This window comes from Trichechus manatus, unplaced genomic scaffold (genome assembly GCF_000243295.1).
Source record: "Trichechus manatus latirostris isolate Lorelei unplaced genomic scaffold, TriManLat1.0 scaffold00191, whole genome shotgun sequence".
Classification (NCBI taxonomy): Eukaryota; Metazoa; Chordata; class Mammalia; order Sirenia; family Trichechidae; genus Trichechus; species Trichechus manatus.
This window is the reverse complement of record NW_004444127.1, coordinates 3,450,245-3,465,220: the sequence shown is the minus strand read 5'-3', so window position 1 is coordinate 3,465,220 and position 14,976 is coordinate 3,450,245. Positions and strand designations below refer to the sequence as shown.

Below are 14,976 nucleotides of genomic sequence, written 5' to 3'. Positions count from 1 at the left end.
AAAGGGATGAGACCAGTGGAATATCTTAGATGGCTGCTCACAGGCTTTTAAGACCCCAGACACTACTCACCAAGGTAGAGTGTAGAGCACTGTCTTTATAAGCTGTGTCATGCCAATTGAGCTAGATGTTCCTGGAATTGGGGTACTTTTTAAGTCTTCAGGGCCAACCTCATCTGGCATTTCATTTGCTTATCAACACATACAGCGTTTCCTGCGTGCCAGACACCGTTGTAAGTCCTTGCCTGCTAGTAACTCGTTTAGTTCTCCTAGCAATCTAGTGAGGTAGATGCCGCTACTCTCCTCACCGCATGGATGAGGAAATGGGTACAGACGGGCCAGATAACTTGCCCAAAGTCACACAGGATTCAAACCCTGGCAGCCTGTACTACACTGCCTCAGAACCCTAGGGGGATAGGGCTTTTTATCCTCATTTTAAGGAGCCCTGGTGGCGCAATGATTAAGTGCTTGGCTGCTAACCAAAAGGTTAGCTGTACAAACTCACCTAGCCATTCCACAGGAGAAAAGACCTGACGATCTGCTCCCGTAAAGATTATAACCTAGGAAACCCTGTGGGGCAGTTCTGCTGTGTCACATGGGGTCACTATGAGTTGAAATCGATTCAACAACTAACAACAACTTCTTCATTTTACAGTTGAGGAAACTGAGGCTCTGAGAGGCGAATGACTCGACCAGGGTCATGCTGTGAATTGGAAGAACCCAGGCTAGAACCTGGGAGGCCGCTCCTGGGCAAGGCTGCGGGGAGGGCCTGCCCCTCCAGGGCTGTCAGGGCCAGCCTCAGGGATACTGAAGAGAGCCCAAGGAATGTCCAGGTGGCAGGCTGCCTGCATCCCTGGGGAAGCCACCTCCCAGCCTGGGGGTGGGTGCGGCAGAGGCCTGCGTGACCTTGCTACTGACATTCCTTAGCAGCCACATGGCCCAACTGGCAGGGACAGCTGCGGACAGAGGCCGCACCAGCTTTGTTCCCAGGGTGGCGCCCGCTCCCCTTGCAGGCCCTGCGCCGGCTCCAAGCAACGCTGCTTTCCTTCCTGGGCAGCAGCATGGTGAGTCCCGCGCCATGAGCGCCTAGAGGCCCAGAGCCACCAGGGTCTCCTCCGCTTGGGGCGCAGGGCTCCAGGAGGATGGGGCAGGACCAGACGAAGCAGCAGATCGAAAAGGGGCTCCAGCTGTACCAGTCCAACCAGACGGAGAAGGCGCTGCAGGTGTGGATGAAGGTGCTGGAGAAGAACACCAACCTGGTGGGGCGCTTCCGCGTGCTGGGCTGCCTGGTCACAGCCCACTCCGAGATGGGCCGCTACAAGGAGATGCTGAAGGTGGGAGTGGGGCGTGGGCGTGGGAGGGTCAAGGCCAGGGCCCAGCTTCTCCCGGGCTCCTCAGGCTCGACTGCCTCTGCAGGCTGAGGGCCGGGGCCTGCGGCTCTGAATCCGCATCTAAAGTCTGGGGTCTTAGATGCTGGGTCTTGTCTTGGGATTCAGGCCTGTGGCCTTGAGCTCCAGTGTACCACCACACTCTGTTACTGAGGTTCTCAGGCCTTGGGGTCCAGGGCTTAGGGATCTCAAGCCCAGGTTTCGGAGTCTAGGTCTTTGCCTTGTGTTCGGGGTTGTGTATCTGATCCTGCAGGGAGAGGGCTTCAGGTTTGAGGCTGGGGGTTGGAGGGTGGTGGAGACTCCAGATCTGAGGCTGGGGGAAGAAGGGCGGAGGCTCCAGGGCTGAGCCTGGGGGGTGGAAGCTCCAAGGCTGAAGCTTCTGGTTTGCAGGGGGGGGAGTGGAGAACAGGTCTGAGTCTTGAGGAGTGGAAGGTCTGGGTCTGAGACTTTAGGGTCTGGTGCTATGTATTTGAGCCTGAGGGGTGGAGGCTGCAGGGCCGAAGCTTCTAGTTTATGGCTGGGGAGTGGAAGTTCTAGGTCTGAGCCCAGGGTGTGGAAGGTCTGGGTCTGAGGCTTTGGGGTCTGATGCTCTGGGTCTGAGGATGGGGGGTTGGGGGCTCTGGTTGGAGGCCAGGCCCAGCTGACAGCCACTTCCCTCTGCCTGGCGGGCAGTTCGCCGTGGTGCAGATCGACACGGCTCGGGAGCTGGAGGATGCCGACTTCCTGCTGGAGAGCTACCTGAACCTGGCACGCAGCAACGAGAAGCTATGCGAGTTTCACAAGACCATCTCCTACTGCAAGACCTGCCTTGGCCTGCCGGGCACCAGGGTGGGTGCCCATCTTGGAGGCCAGGTCAGCCTGAGCATGGGCAACGCCTACTTGGGCCTCAGCCTCTTCCAGAAGGCCCTGGAGAGCTTCGAGAAGGCCCTGCGCTATGCCCACAACAATGACGACGCCATGCTGGAGTGCCGCGTCTGCTGCAGCCTGGGCAGCTTCTATGCCCAGGTCAAGGTAGGTGGGGCCCAGGGAGGGCAGTGCGGGGCTGGGGCTCCCTGGGAGCCCCCCATGAACCACAGTCCTTCCTATACTACCTCGTTCAGTCCTCCCTTTTAGGTAGAGACCAGGCGAGCGAGCATCAGAGAGGCAGGAAAGGGCAGAGCCAGGACTCAAACTTTGATATGTCTGATTTCCTTGGGGAACAGGAGGCTGTTGTGTGAGGATGGGCCACGGACCTGCAGTGTCCTGTGTTTGCTGTGTGATCTTGGGCAAATCACCTCTCCTCTCTGAACCTGGGTAGGTACATCTATAAAATGAAGGAGAATAGGGTTGTAAAGACTCATTCATCAAATATTTATTGAGCATCTACTTTGTCCCAGGCACTGTTGGCTTAGGGTGCAGCAGTGAAAAAAACATCAAAGTCACTACCCTCGTAAAAGGAGCCCTGGTGAAGCAACCGTTAAGCTCTCAGCTGCTTACCCAAAGGTTGGCGGTTTGAACCCACCCAGCAGCTCCACAGGAGAAAGACCTGGCGATCTGCTTCCATAAAGATTACAGCCAAGAAAACCCTATGGGGAAGTTCTACTCTGTCACACGGGGTTACTATGAGTCAGAATCGACTCAATGATACCCAACAACACCCTCAGAAAGCATTGTAGTTGGGGGAGAAAGACAATAAACACAACCAATAAGTAGATTCTACAGCGTGTTAGAAAGGGCTTAAAAAACCAAAAATCCCATTGCCTTCGAGTCGATTCTGACTCATAGTGATCCTATAGGACAGAGTAGAGCTAACTGCCCCATAGAGTTTCCAAGGAGCGCCTGGTGGACTTGAACTGCCGACCTTTTGGTTAACTGCCATGGAACTTAACCACTACACCACCAGGTTTTTCAGAAAGGGCTTAGGAGAAAGTAAAGCAAAGAGGGGTGTGGAAACAAGGGAAGAGCTGAGGGTGGAGGTGGCTCAGGGGGCCTCCTGAGATGATGGTCGATCACCTGAGGTGATGAAGGGGTGAGCCCTGCAGAAATCTGGGGAAAGAGCACTCTAGGCAGCAACAACAACAAAGACAGGGAACAGCTAAAGCAAAGGCCCTGGGGGGAGCACACCTGGCATGTTCTAGGCAGGATAAAGAGGCCAGCATGCTTGGAGCCCTGGTGGCTCAAATGGTTCAGCACTGGGTTGCTAACCGAAAGATTGGCAGTTCGAACTCACCAGTGGCTCTGAGGGAGAAAGACCTGGTGATCTACTCCCATGAAGATTATAGCCAAGAAGACCGTATGGGGCAATTCTGCTCCATCACATGGGGTCACTATGAGTTGAAATCTATGGCACCTAGCGTGCCTGGAGCGGGGAGTGTAAGGAGGGAGGAGGTAAGAGAAGGGTGCAGATTGTGCAGGAACCAAGAGGGTCAGTGGCTGCTGGCTTCTGATCATGAGAATTTGTTCCCCTTCCCTTAGGTATCCTGGCTGTGTTTGGCCTCATGGGAGATTTTTTAAAAAAATAATTTATTTTATTTTTTGTTGTTGAGACTATACACAGCAGAGCATGCACCAATTCAACAATTTCTCCATGTGCAATTCAGTGACACTGACTACATTCTACAAATTTCACAGCCATTCTCACCCTTCTTTTCTGAGTTGTTTCTCCCCCATTAACATAAACTCACTGCCCCCTAAGTTTTCTAATTAATTTTTCAAGTTGCTGTTGTCATTTTGATCCCATATAGACAGATCTTAAATGAACACAATGCTCAAGGCAGGCATTCTTTCCTAGTTAAACTAAACTGTTGTTTGCTTTTAAGAAGACTTCAGGTGATATTTTTGGTTTAAAGTTTAAAGATTATCTCAGGGCAGTAGTTTTAGGGGTTCATCCAGCCTTCATGGCTCCAGAAAGTCTGGATTCCTCATGGGAGATTTTAATGCCTGGCACATAGTAGATGCTTAATAAATCTTGAAGTAAATGAGCATGTAAACGCTGATGGATCAGAGGTAGGGTGTGAAGACAGGAGAGTCACAAGGTCAATGCCTAGGATTTTGTTTACACTTTTTTATTATGAAGAAAATTAACTATACAGGACAGTAGAGAGAACAGTATAATGATTTGGTTTACCTATATTTAACTGAAGTATTGTAATATAAAATTATAGACATCATATTTTACCCCTTAGTAGATCAGTATGCATCTCTAAAAGAGGGGAGGAAGGGAGCATGTAAGACCCTTTGCTTACATAGCCACAATACTATTATTATGCACACTAAAATTAACCATCTCTGCATAACATCTAATATCCAGCCCATATTTAAATTTCTCTACTTATCCTGAAAATATACCTCCTCCCTGGGTGATGTACATGGCTAAAGCACTCGGCTGCTAACCAAATAGTTAGTCCATCCAGAGGTACTTCAGAAGAAAGGCCTGGAGATCTACTTCTGAAAATCAGCTACTGAAAACCCCATCGAGAACAGTTGTACTTTGACACATGTGGGGTCACCATGAGTCAGAATCAACCAATGGCAGCTGGTTTTCCTCAGCTTACTTGAATTGGAATACAAACAAGAGTCACATATCGTAATGTAATGTCTCTTAAGCCTCTTTCAATAGAAAATTCCTCTCCTCTCATTTATTTTCCATGATTTATTGAAGAAACCAGATTAATTAATTAATTAATACTTTGTTTCCTTTGTGTCATTATATTAATATTCTATGCAGTTAGGGTCATTTGTTTCCATTTTCCATTTCTAGGTATTGCTTTTTTTAATTTAATTTAATTTTTGAATCTGTAAAACCTTTACGTGGCTTCAAATTGAAAAGCGCTAGGTATATTAGGAGCAGGTTTTTGTTGAAGGGGGAAGCATTAAGAGTTCTCTTTTGGTCCTATAAACTCTGAAATGCTCATTAGATATTGTGTGGAAGATAAAATAGGCTTACTACAGAAAAGAACAGAGAAATGCGGCTGTAGCTAAACGAGGAATGGGACAAGAGAAGGTTTGGTTTCTATTTATTTTATTTTATTTTTTATTTTTAGTGAGGTGTGAAATGCCAGAACATGTCTTTACAATGATGGGAATGATTCAGTAGAAGGAGAGAACCGGATGGTGCAGAGATGGGGAGGTTTGGTCCAGAGCCCACGTGGAGGGTCTGGTATTGGATAAGAGCAAGGAGACCCCCTGCATAGCAACAGGAGGGGCAGCGAGAGTGTAGAGACAGAGACAGGAGGTGGTAGCTCTGGTGGATGATGATAAGGGAGCTCCTCTCTGATTTTTTTCTCTTTTCCCAATGAAGCATGGGGCAAGGTCATGAGCTGATAATGGGCAGATAGAAATGACGTTTTGGAGGTTTGCAGAGAAGATGTGAGAATGATTTCATGGTCTCAGTGAGTCTGTCCCAATGTCCTCTGTAGCCAATGGCCCTGGCAGTTAGTCATTGAACCTTCAGTGAACATCTGCTCTTGGGGGACAGGGGGCAAGCTCTAGTGGGGGAGGAGATGAGCTGATATCCCCCTCCCACTGTGTCTCTAAAGCTGAGGGGCAAATTGGGACTGGGTGGGAAGAGAGGCCAACTGTATTCTCTTGACTTCTCATTCATTCATTCAACAAATATTTATTGAGCATCTACTAAGTGCCAAGAATGGTGCCAGGCTCTTGGGATACATTGGTGAACCAGCTAAGGATCCCTGCCTTCATGGTGCCCAAACCTTTGCGCTGGCTCTTCCCTCTGCCTGGATCACTTTCCCCTGGATACCAGAATGAATGAATGAATGAACAAGCAAACACTGATTAGGGCCTGTGGGCCTCCCTGGCTGTGGGAGAAGCCAGACCCTGGAGCTCTCAACTTATGGGCAGCTCCTGCCACTCATGTGCCAGCTCCCACCCTGCCCCCTCCCTGTGTCCCTGCAGGACTACGAGAAGGCCCTGTTCTTCCCCTGCAAGGCTGCAGAACTCGTCAACGACTATGGCAAAGGCTGGAGCCTCAAGTACCGGGCCATGAGCCAGTACCACATGGCTGTGGCATATCGCCTGCTGGGCCACCTGGGCAGTGCCATGGAGTGTTGTGAGGTGGGGCAGCAGGGAAAGGGGCAGGCAGGTGGTGGTGGTTGTATGGACCGGGGCCTGGGGCCGAGGGTGACAGGGCTTCCTTCTTCTAAACCAGCCCATTCAAGGCCCCCAGGCTTGCCTTTGGCCCAGGCTCCCTATGGCTGAGCCCTTGAAGGGTATTTTTTTCCTCTACCCTTCCCCACAAAAATGTCCTCTCTCCCTTCCATACCATCCTCACCAGACAGGAGGGGGCTTCCCCCTGCCCCCCAGTGTCCCCCATGAGGCGCTTTGGAGAGTAGAGTGGGAAGAGGGCCAGTCTCCGGAGTGTCACTGCCCAGGGTTCCAGGCTGGCCACTTAGTAGCTGGTGACCTTGATCGAGTCACTTCTCTCTGAGCCTCAGTTTCCACCTGTCAAGTAACAATAGCCACCTTGCTATGAGGCCTCAGTGGCTCAGTACATGGGACCTCAGCACCGTGACAGGCACATGGGGCTCTGAGGATGTTGGTGATCCCTGGGCTGCCCCTTCAGAGGGGCCTCTGGGGAGGGGTACCCCAGTGGTGGGGGTCATTGAGCAGGCCTGAGGGACCACCTCCTGCACAGGAGTCTATGAAGATTGCACTGCAGCACGGTGATCGGCCGCTGCAGGCACTCTGCTTGCTCTGCTTTGCCGACATCCACCGGAGCCGTGGGGACCTGGAGGTGAGGCCACCTGGATGCGAGGGCTCAGGGTGGGTGTGCGTGTGTGCAGGTATGCAGGCCTGGCTCAGCCTGACTTCACCCCATCCCGGCCCTGCAGACGGCCTTCCCCAGGTATGATTCCGCCATGAGCATCATGACTGAGATTGGAAACCGCCTGGGGCAGGTGCAAGTGTTGCTGGGTGTGGCCAAATGCTGGATGGCCAGGAAGGCACTAGAGAAGGTGAGGCTGGGCCCTGCCCTGCAGCCCACAGGTCTCCTGATGCTTCCCACTCAGGGCCAGCAGGTCCCCACTTGAGTCAACAACCTGAGGATCTTTCCGTCCCTTTGCCTAACATCAGCTTCACACTAACCTCATGGGTCCAGGACATTTCTAATCATTTTCCAGATGAGGAAACTGAAGTTCAGAGAAGGCCGATGACTTGCCCACAGACTCACAGTGGGTAAAGGGCCAGAGGTGAGGTTTGAACTCAGGATGCTTTCACTGCCTCCCATGAGCTCTCCTATGATCTCACAACACCCTGTGAGGCAGGAACATTCTTCCCATTTTATATCTTTGTAAACTCAGGCAGGAGGTAACTTACCTCTACAGCTCTTGTGACTGCACCCGGTCTTCCCTACTTTCACACACAAGGCAGCTGCCCAGCCATGTCGCTCTCCCCAGGCCTGCCCCTACCTGCCCCTTCCTCTCTGAGTGCCAAAGCCTCTGTCAGGCAGCTCTGCCTACAGCCCTCGCCTGCGTCACCTTCTAGGCTCTGGATGCCATCGAGAGAGCCCAGGACCTGGCCGAGGAGGTGGGGAACAAGGTCAGACCTGATTCCTTCTCCTGGGTCTGGGGTCATGGGCCCAAGGAGGGGACTTGGGGGTGGGGGGCATCCTGACTCCACCGTGCCCTGGCCTTTCTCAATCCCCCAGGAGCCACCCCCAGCCACCCCCAGACCCTGGTTTTCTCTTCCATCAGAGAATGCTTCTGAAGGTGGGGCAAAAATGTCACAGCTCAGAGGACATCAGCATTCTTAAGAGGCTTCTGGTGTTCCTTAAAACTCCTACCTGTGGCCTCCTCTTACTGAGAGCTGGCCAAGCACAGGGTTCTTATAGGCATCAGTTCAGGCCTCGCTGTACCCTGGCAAGGTGGGTACAGGGATCCCCATGCTGCGGATGAGGAACACGAGGCTCAGAGGGGGCTGAAGTTCCCATGCCTAGCAACCCGTCTGTCTTAGCTCCAAAGCCCGCCAGAGGCATAGAAAAGGGAGGTTTTGGCAGAAGGGGGCACTTGCCCCCCGGCACAAGTCCAAGGGGGCGCCAGATGAGGCATGGAATGACGTTCCGAGGTGCCAAAATATGAAAGGCAGATAAGAAGGGGGAAGCTATTTCTGCTATCAATGTCTATTCATCTTGAAATTGGGAGGGGGGCACAATTTAGAGATTGCCCCGGGTGCTTTTTACCCTCACTACACCTCTGACGCCCACGTCCCTTCTACAGTACACGTGGCCTCTCCAAATTTAATAATTGTATCCAAATTTTAAAAACGTTGAAAATAGGCTCGGTGTTCCTCAAAGTCTTCTAGAAGCTGAGCATTTCTCTGGGATTAGATACACAGTCCAACTAAAATGCCAAATATAATTGCTTTTTGAGGTTGATCAGGAAGGCTGATGAGCTGTTGTATATGTACGAGATTAGTAAAAATGGGAAAGCAAATTATTATGAGTAAGTGTAGCAGTTTTGATCAATAAAATTTTTCAAAAACATGGATCCCCAAAGAGTCCTAGGGGTGAGGCCTGGGGGGCTTGCCCACCCCCTCCCTTTGCATGAGGGGAAACTAAGGCCCAGGGAGGGCAGGACATTTTTCCTAGGTCCACCAGCCAGGCGTGGAAGCGGTAGGGGACTGGACCCTGGGTGCACTGATGGCCCAGGGCCCAGAGGCAGCCCCACGGGTAGGATAAGGAGGGGAGGCGGGCCAGCTGCTCACTGACACTGACTTTGGCCCTGTCCCTGTCCCCACCCTCCGGGCCCAGCTAAGCCAGCTCAAGCTGCACTGTCTGAGCGAGAGCATCTACCGCAGCAAGGGGCTGCAGCGGGAGCTGCGCGCCCATGTGGTGCACTTCCACGAGTGTGTGGAGGAGACTGAGCTCTACTGCGGCCTGTGCGGGGAGTCCATCGGTGAGAGGAACAGCCGGCTGCAGGCCCTGCCCTGCTCCCACATCTTCCACTTCAGGTGAGGGGGTGTTGGAGGCACTCAAGGCCCCCGCTGGCAGGCACATCACAATAATAAGAACAGCAGATGCCTACATAGTGCTTTCTGTGTTCCAGGCGTGTTCTAAAGCTTCTGGTATATTAATCATTGAGTCCTCCCAGCGCCCTGTGAGGTGACCATCATCGTTTTGATTATTGTTTGCCCAAAAGAGAATTCAGAGAGGCCCTTCAGAGCCCCCAGATTCATAAACTTAGGGCCAGACCTGCCTCGGGGTGGTGGCACAGGCTGGCTCCAACCTCCTGACTCTTCCCATGGAAGCCTCTGGGCCAGAGTGGGAAGGGGGCAGGCCAGGTTACCCACAGGAGCCTGAACAGTAACCAAGGATGCCTTCCCAGCCCTGCAGAGGGGAGGGAATGAGGATATGGAGGGATGGACCCAGGATGGAAGGACAGCCTTGAGAGAGTAGACAAAGTGTTTGCCTCCCAAGGTGCCTACAGAACAACGGGACCCGGAGCTGCCCCAACTGCCGTCGCTTGTCCATGAAGCCTGGCTTTGTGTGACCCAAGCTGCCATCTTGGGCTTCCCCCTCACCTCCCCCAGCTACTTCCACTATCACGCTGGAGGCCCCCTGAGCTAGAGGCCCCCTGACCGAGTGGGCCTTGGATGCCTATTTACTCCTGGGCTGTTGGCCAGTACTGGGCCTGCCCGCTGCTGCCCCTCTGAGCCCAGCTGTCCTTCCCACCTCCCACCTCTTTGTACTTTGCTCTTTATAGCAAAATAAATCATTTGTACCTGGTCCCAGTACTTCTGAAGTTCTTTCAATGGAGGTCTGAGGGGGCAGGGCAGAGGGGAGTGAGGCCCCTGTGTGCACCTCCTCAGGCACATGCATTCCTTCCACACCTATGCACCAGTGCCTCCAGGTGCCTTTCCAGGTACTGGGGATACCTCAGTGAACCACGGGCAGGTTTACCACACAGTACACCACACGGTTAACATACTGAAGAGGCAATGTATAACATTTGCTAGACAGTGATAAGTGCTTTGGAAAACTAAAGAGTAGATCAGGGTTCCTTTTCCTTGTCTTTATCCCCTTCCTTTCTCTTCCTAAACAATTCAGTCCTGAAAGCATTAGTTGGGATGTTGGAGCCTGGAAGGGTGAGGAGGGTATCCACAAGGGGGAAGCCCCAGTGTGGGCAGTTGGAGCCTGAGTGGAGACAGAAGGACACCCACATATAGAGGCAGCTCAGCCTGGACTGTCAGAGCCCAGGTGAGAAAAGAGTCCCTGCTGGTCAAGGCCCAGGGCTTGCTACTGGAGCCCAGGCAGGGTGAGGACATCTGTTCAGATAGGTGGTCTGGGGGTCAAGAGCCTGAGCAGGGTAAGGAGGGTGTCCTCCCATAGGAGCAGAGCAGGGTAAGGGCGAGGAGGACGCCCATGCACAGGCCAGCCTGGTGCATGGTGTCAGAGCTAGAGCAGGGTGAAGAGGACACTATGTGGGGAGTCAGCACCTGAGCAAGTTGAGGAGGACAGCTACATGGCGGTAGAGAGGGGCCAGTGCAGAGTGTCAGAGACCAAGTGGGGAGAGGAGGGCAGCCTGGCTTCGGGCATTGAAACTTAAGGGGGGTGAGGAGGCATCCAAGTTGGGGAAGGTCCACGTGAGATGTCAGAGCTCGAGTGGAGTGGGTGGAGCATCCGCGCATTTGGGTGTCCTGGCATAGGACGTCACAGCCCAAGTAGGGTGAGGAGGGGACCTGTATATGGGAGGGAGGGGTGATAGCGATGAGAAACTGGTTACATGGGGTGGGGGGAGAGGATGATCAAATAAGTAAATACATTAAGGATAATAAGAACTAGGCTTCTCACTGTTGAAGAAGGAGGTTACAAATTTGAAGAGGGAGAAAACCAGAAAGGACCCTGTGGTACTGAATTGGAGTTGTAGGTATCAGTGTGAACTCACGGATTTCAAAATCTATCACTAGATCTAGAAACAAATACAGATATGTGTGTGTGTGTATGTGTCCACTGAGAGCGCCTAGGAGCAGTGACATGCCAAAAGCAATGGGCACACCTAGAGCCCAGATCTTGACTTCCAAATACCATGCTCCATGCACTGAAAGGAACCAAGGCTCTTTGGAAAAATGTCTGATTCCAGGCCTGGAGCAAGAGAAGTACATGATGACCCCAGGATATCTTGTGCCAGAAAGCAAAGAAAGCTGACATAATGATGACAACTCAAAACGACACAGGAACTAGCCTGAGTGGCTTCCCACTGGCCAACTCTGGGAAGTTTAAGCATCAAAATAAATAACGATACGTATTTTATTGAATAAAAGAAGAATCCATACTGGTATAAATAAATGAATAAATAGAAAATTTGATGTGGAATGGGATATTTACCTAGTTCCATAGTACTTCCCCCACAGAATACTTACTAAGTTCAAAGGGAAAAAAGATTAATTTCACAGTGGAGAAGGCTGACAGACACCAGCTTAATCAAGTGAGAAAGGTTAGCGTCTCCAGGAATGGGACAAATTGAAATCATGGGTTACCTGAGAACTCAGCATCACTTCTGTAATGTTCCTGCCAAAGACGCAAAATGTGAATCTAATCATGAGGAAACACCAGATAAACCCAAATTGAAAGACATTCTACCAAGTAACTGGCCCATAATCTTCCAAAGTGTCAAGGCCATGAAAGTCAAGGAAAGCCTGAGAAACTATTCCAGGTTGAAAGAGACAACCAAATACAATGCTTGATTCTAGACTGGATCCCCTGGCTATAAAGGACATTATTGGGACAATTGGTGAAACTTGAATGGGGTCTGAGGATTCCAAACCAAACCCATTGCTGTCAGCCAAGCACTTGACCACTGCAGCACCAAAACCAAAAACCCCACTGCTGTACAGTCGATTCCAACTCAGTGACCCTATAGGACAGAGTAGAACTGCCCCATAGGGTTCCAAGGCTGTCAGTCTTTAGGAAGCAAACTGCCACATCTTTCTCCCACAGAGCAGCTCGTGGATTCCAACTGCTGACCTTTTGGTTAGCAGCCGAGCTCCTTAACCACTGCATCACCAGAGATTCCGACACCAATTCGAGTGTCCTGATACTAAAGGTTGTGTTGCGGTTCAATAGGAAAATGTCCTTGATTGTAGGAAATGTATATTCTAGGTGATAGGATGTCGGGTCAGCAATTTACTCTCAAATGGTTAAGGGAAAAAAGGTTTTTTATATTTGCAACTTTTTTCTAAGTTTGAGATTGTTTTCAAAATGAAAAATGTGTCATTAAAAAAAAAAGAGTAGAGCAGAGTAAGGGAATTTGGAGGATGAGGAGGGCTGGGGCAGGGAGGGGCAGGTTGCAGTATTAAAAGAGTTGTAAGTGTGGGCCTCACTGAGAAGGTGGCATTTGAGCCGAGACTTGAATGAAGTAAGGGACTGAACCAACCAATTATCTGGGGAAGAGCATTTTAGGAAGAAGCAGCAGTCTTTCTTTCTTTCTTTATTTAAATTGTGGTAAAATATTAAATGTATAGTTCAGTAGCATTAATTACATTCACAATCTGTGCAACCATCACCGTGATTTATTTCCAAAATGTTTTCATCACCCTGGACAGAAACTCTGTACCCCGTAAGCAATAACTCCCCATTCCTCTGCTTTCCCAGCCCTTGGTAACCTCTAATCTACTTTCTGTCTCTATGAATTTGCTTATTGTAGATACTCCATCCGTATAAGTGGAATCATACATTTGGCTGTTTGTGTCTGGCTTATTTCACTCAGCATAATGTTTTCAAGGTTCATTCATGTCGTACAGTATATCAGAACTTCATTCCTTTTTATGGCTGAATAATAGTCCATTGTATGTATGTTTCTCCATTCATCAGTTGATGGACACTTGGGTTGTTTCCACTTTTTGACTTTGGCATATAAATAGTTTGTGTCCTGCAGTGAACATTGTCATTCAAATATCTGTCTGAGTCCTTGTTTTAATTTCTTTTGGGTATATACCCAGAGGTGAAATTGCTGGGTCATATGGTAATTCTCTACTTAACTTTTTGAGGAACCACCAAGAATGAGTCTTACAACAGGTGCTAGTGTGACATGGTCAAGGAAGAGCAAGGATGCCTGTAACTGTGAGAGGGGAAAAAGCATGGGAGTTGAGGTCTTAGAAGAAGTTGTGGGTGGAGGCATCAAATCATGCAGGGCCTTGTGGGCCATTATAAGGATTTTGGCTTTTACTCTGAGCAAGACCAGCAGCTGTTCTGGGAGTTAGAGCAGAGGAGTGACATGATCTGACTTTGGTTTTAGAAGAATTGCTGTGGTTGCTGTGTTGAGAACAGACTCTAGATGCAAGACAACTGGCCTGGACACGTCAAAAATATCAACCCCATAAAAGATCAAAAAAGGTTGGGAGACTGTTTGAGATTAGAGACTAAAGAGCTGTCTCAACAGCAACCACCACCACCAACAACAAAGAGACATAACAACGAAATGTGTTGTGTGATCCTTGATTTGATATTGGATTTTTTTTTTTTAAGGCTATAAGGGACAGTTTGGGGGGATAATTGAAGAAATTTCAATATGGACTGTATATTAAATATTACTGCATCAATATTAAATTTCTTGGGTATGACAATGTATTGTAGTTACATATGAGAATGTCCTTGTTCTTAGGAGATAACAGGCTGAAATATTTAGAGGTGAGGTATCATGAAGCCTGTAACTTATCTGGAAATGGTTCAGCAAAAAAAAAAAAAGAGAGAATGTACATGTGTGTGAATACACACACACAGAAAGCAAACGTGACAAAGTTTTACCCATTGTCAAATCCAGGTGAAAGATAAAAAGTGTTCATTGTATATTCTTTCTTTTTTTTTTTTCATAGGTTCAACATTTTTCAAAATAAAGTGTTTGGAGGATAAAAAGAAGACTATAGGAGGGTTAGGGTGGAAGCAGGGAGACCAGTGAGGAGCCCCCTGCAATAATCCAGGTGAAGGATGGTTGTGGCAGGACCAGGGTGGTAGCTGTGGAGGTGGGGAGAACTGGTCAGATTCTAAGGGGGAAAAAAAGAAATAACTTTTATTTTGGAAATTTTCAAATATATGCAAAAGTAGGGAGAATAGTGCAATGAATTCCCACCTCTGCTTTAATATCATTCAGCAAACAATTTTGTTTCATTTATACCCCTCCCACTCCCCCCCACCCCAACTCCCTTCACTGGATTATTTTGGGGCAATTCTGATCACTTCAGGTGTAAAAATGGCATCACCATTTTAGAGCAGTCAAGGCTGACTCCATTGTTTTTGGTCCAAGTAACTGGAAGGACCCAGAGTCAACTCCTTTGGTATGTTAGTTTCTCTCCCTACCCAGGGACTGAGACCTGCTGGGCCTGGCCCAAGAGAGTGCTTGGGGATGAACATGTGGGGCTCTGCAGAGGAAATTGCCTAGCCTGTGGTTTGTGATTTAACTAATATTGTCATCTGCTAAATATTTTTTTGTGGGCCAGGAGACTCGTGGTAAAAAAATCAGACACATGTTGTCATGGAGTTTATAATCCAGCGACAGGCGAGACAAACAATCACATAATCACACCAGAGTGTATATCTCGTGTGGAAGGGGCAGTCCGAGCGCAGCCTGCCTTCTTTCCTGTAACCCACGAATGGACCTTGTTC

At 49.7% G+C, this 14,976-nt stretch overlaps 1 protein-coding gene across 2 annotated transcripts; it reads left to right on the top strand.

Moving 5' to 3' along the window:
• Positions 1–935: 935 nt before the first annotated feature.
• Positions 936–9,935, top strand: RAPSN (receptor associated protein of the synapse). Of its 2 annotated transcripts, XM_004387704.1 has the most exons (8): positions 936–1,331; positions 2,058–2,396; positions 6,279–6,437; positions 7,018–7,116; positions 7,214–7,336; positions 7,866–7,919; positions 9,130–9,329; positions 9,796–9,935. In XM_004387704.1, the coding sequence occupies exons 1-8, from the start codon at positions 1,140–1,142 to the stop codon at positions 9,866–9,868; spliced, it is 1,239 nt and encodes a 412-aa protein (XP_004387761.1). In that variant the 5' UTR covers positions 936–1,139; the 3' UTR covers positions 9,869–9,935. The 2 variants fall into 2 exon arrangements, with proteins under 2 accessions (XP_004387761.1, XP_004387762.1); XM_004387705.1 differs by lacking the exons at positions 7,214–7,336; positions 7,866–7,919.
• Positions 9,936–14,976: the final 5,041 nt, after the last annotated feature.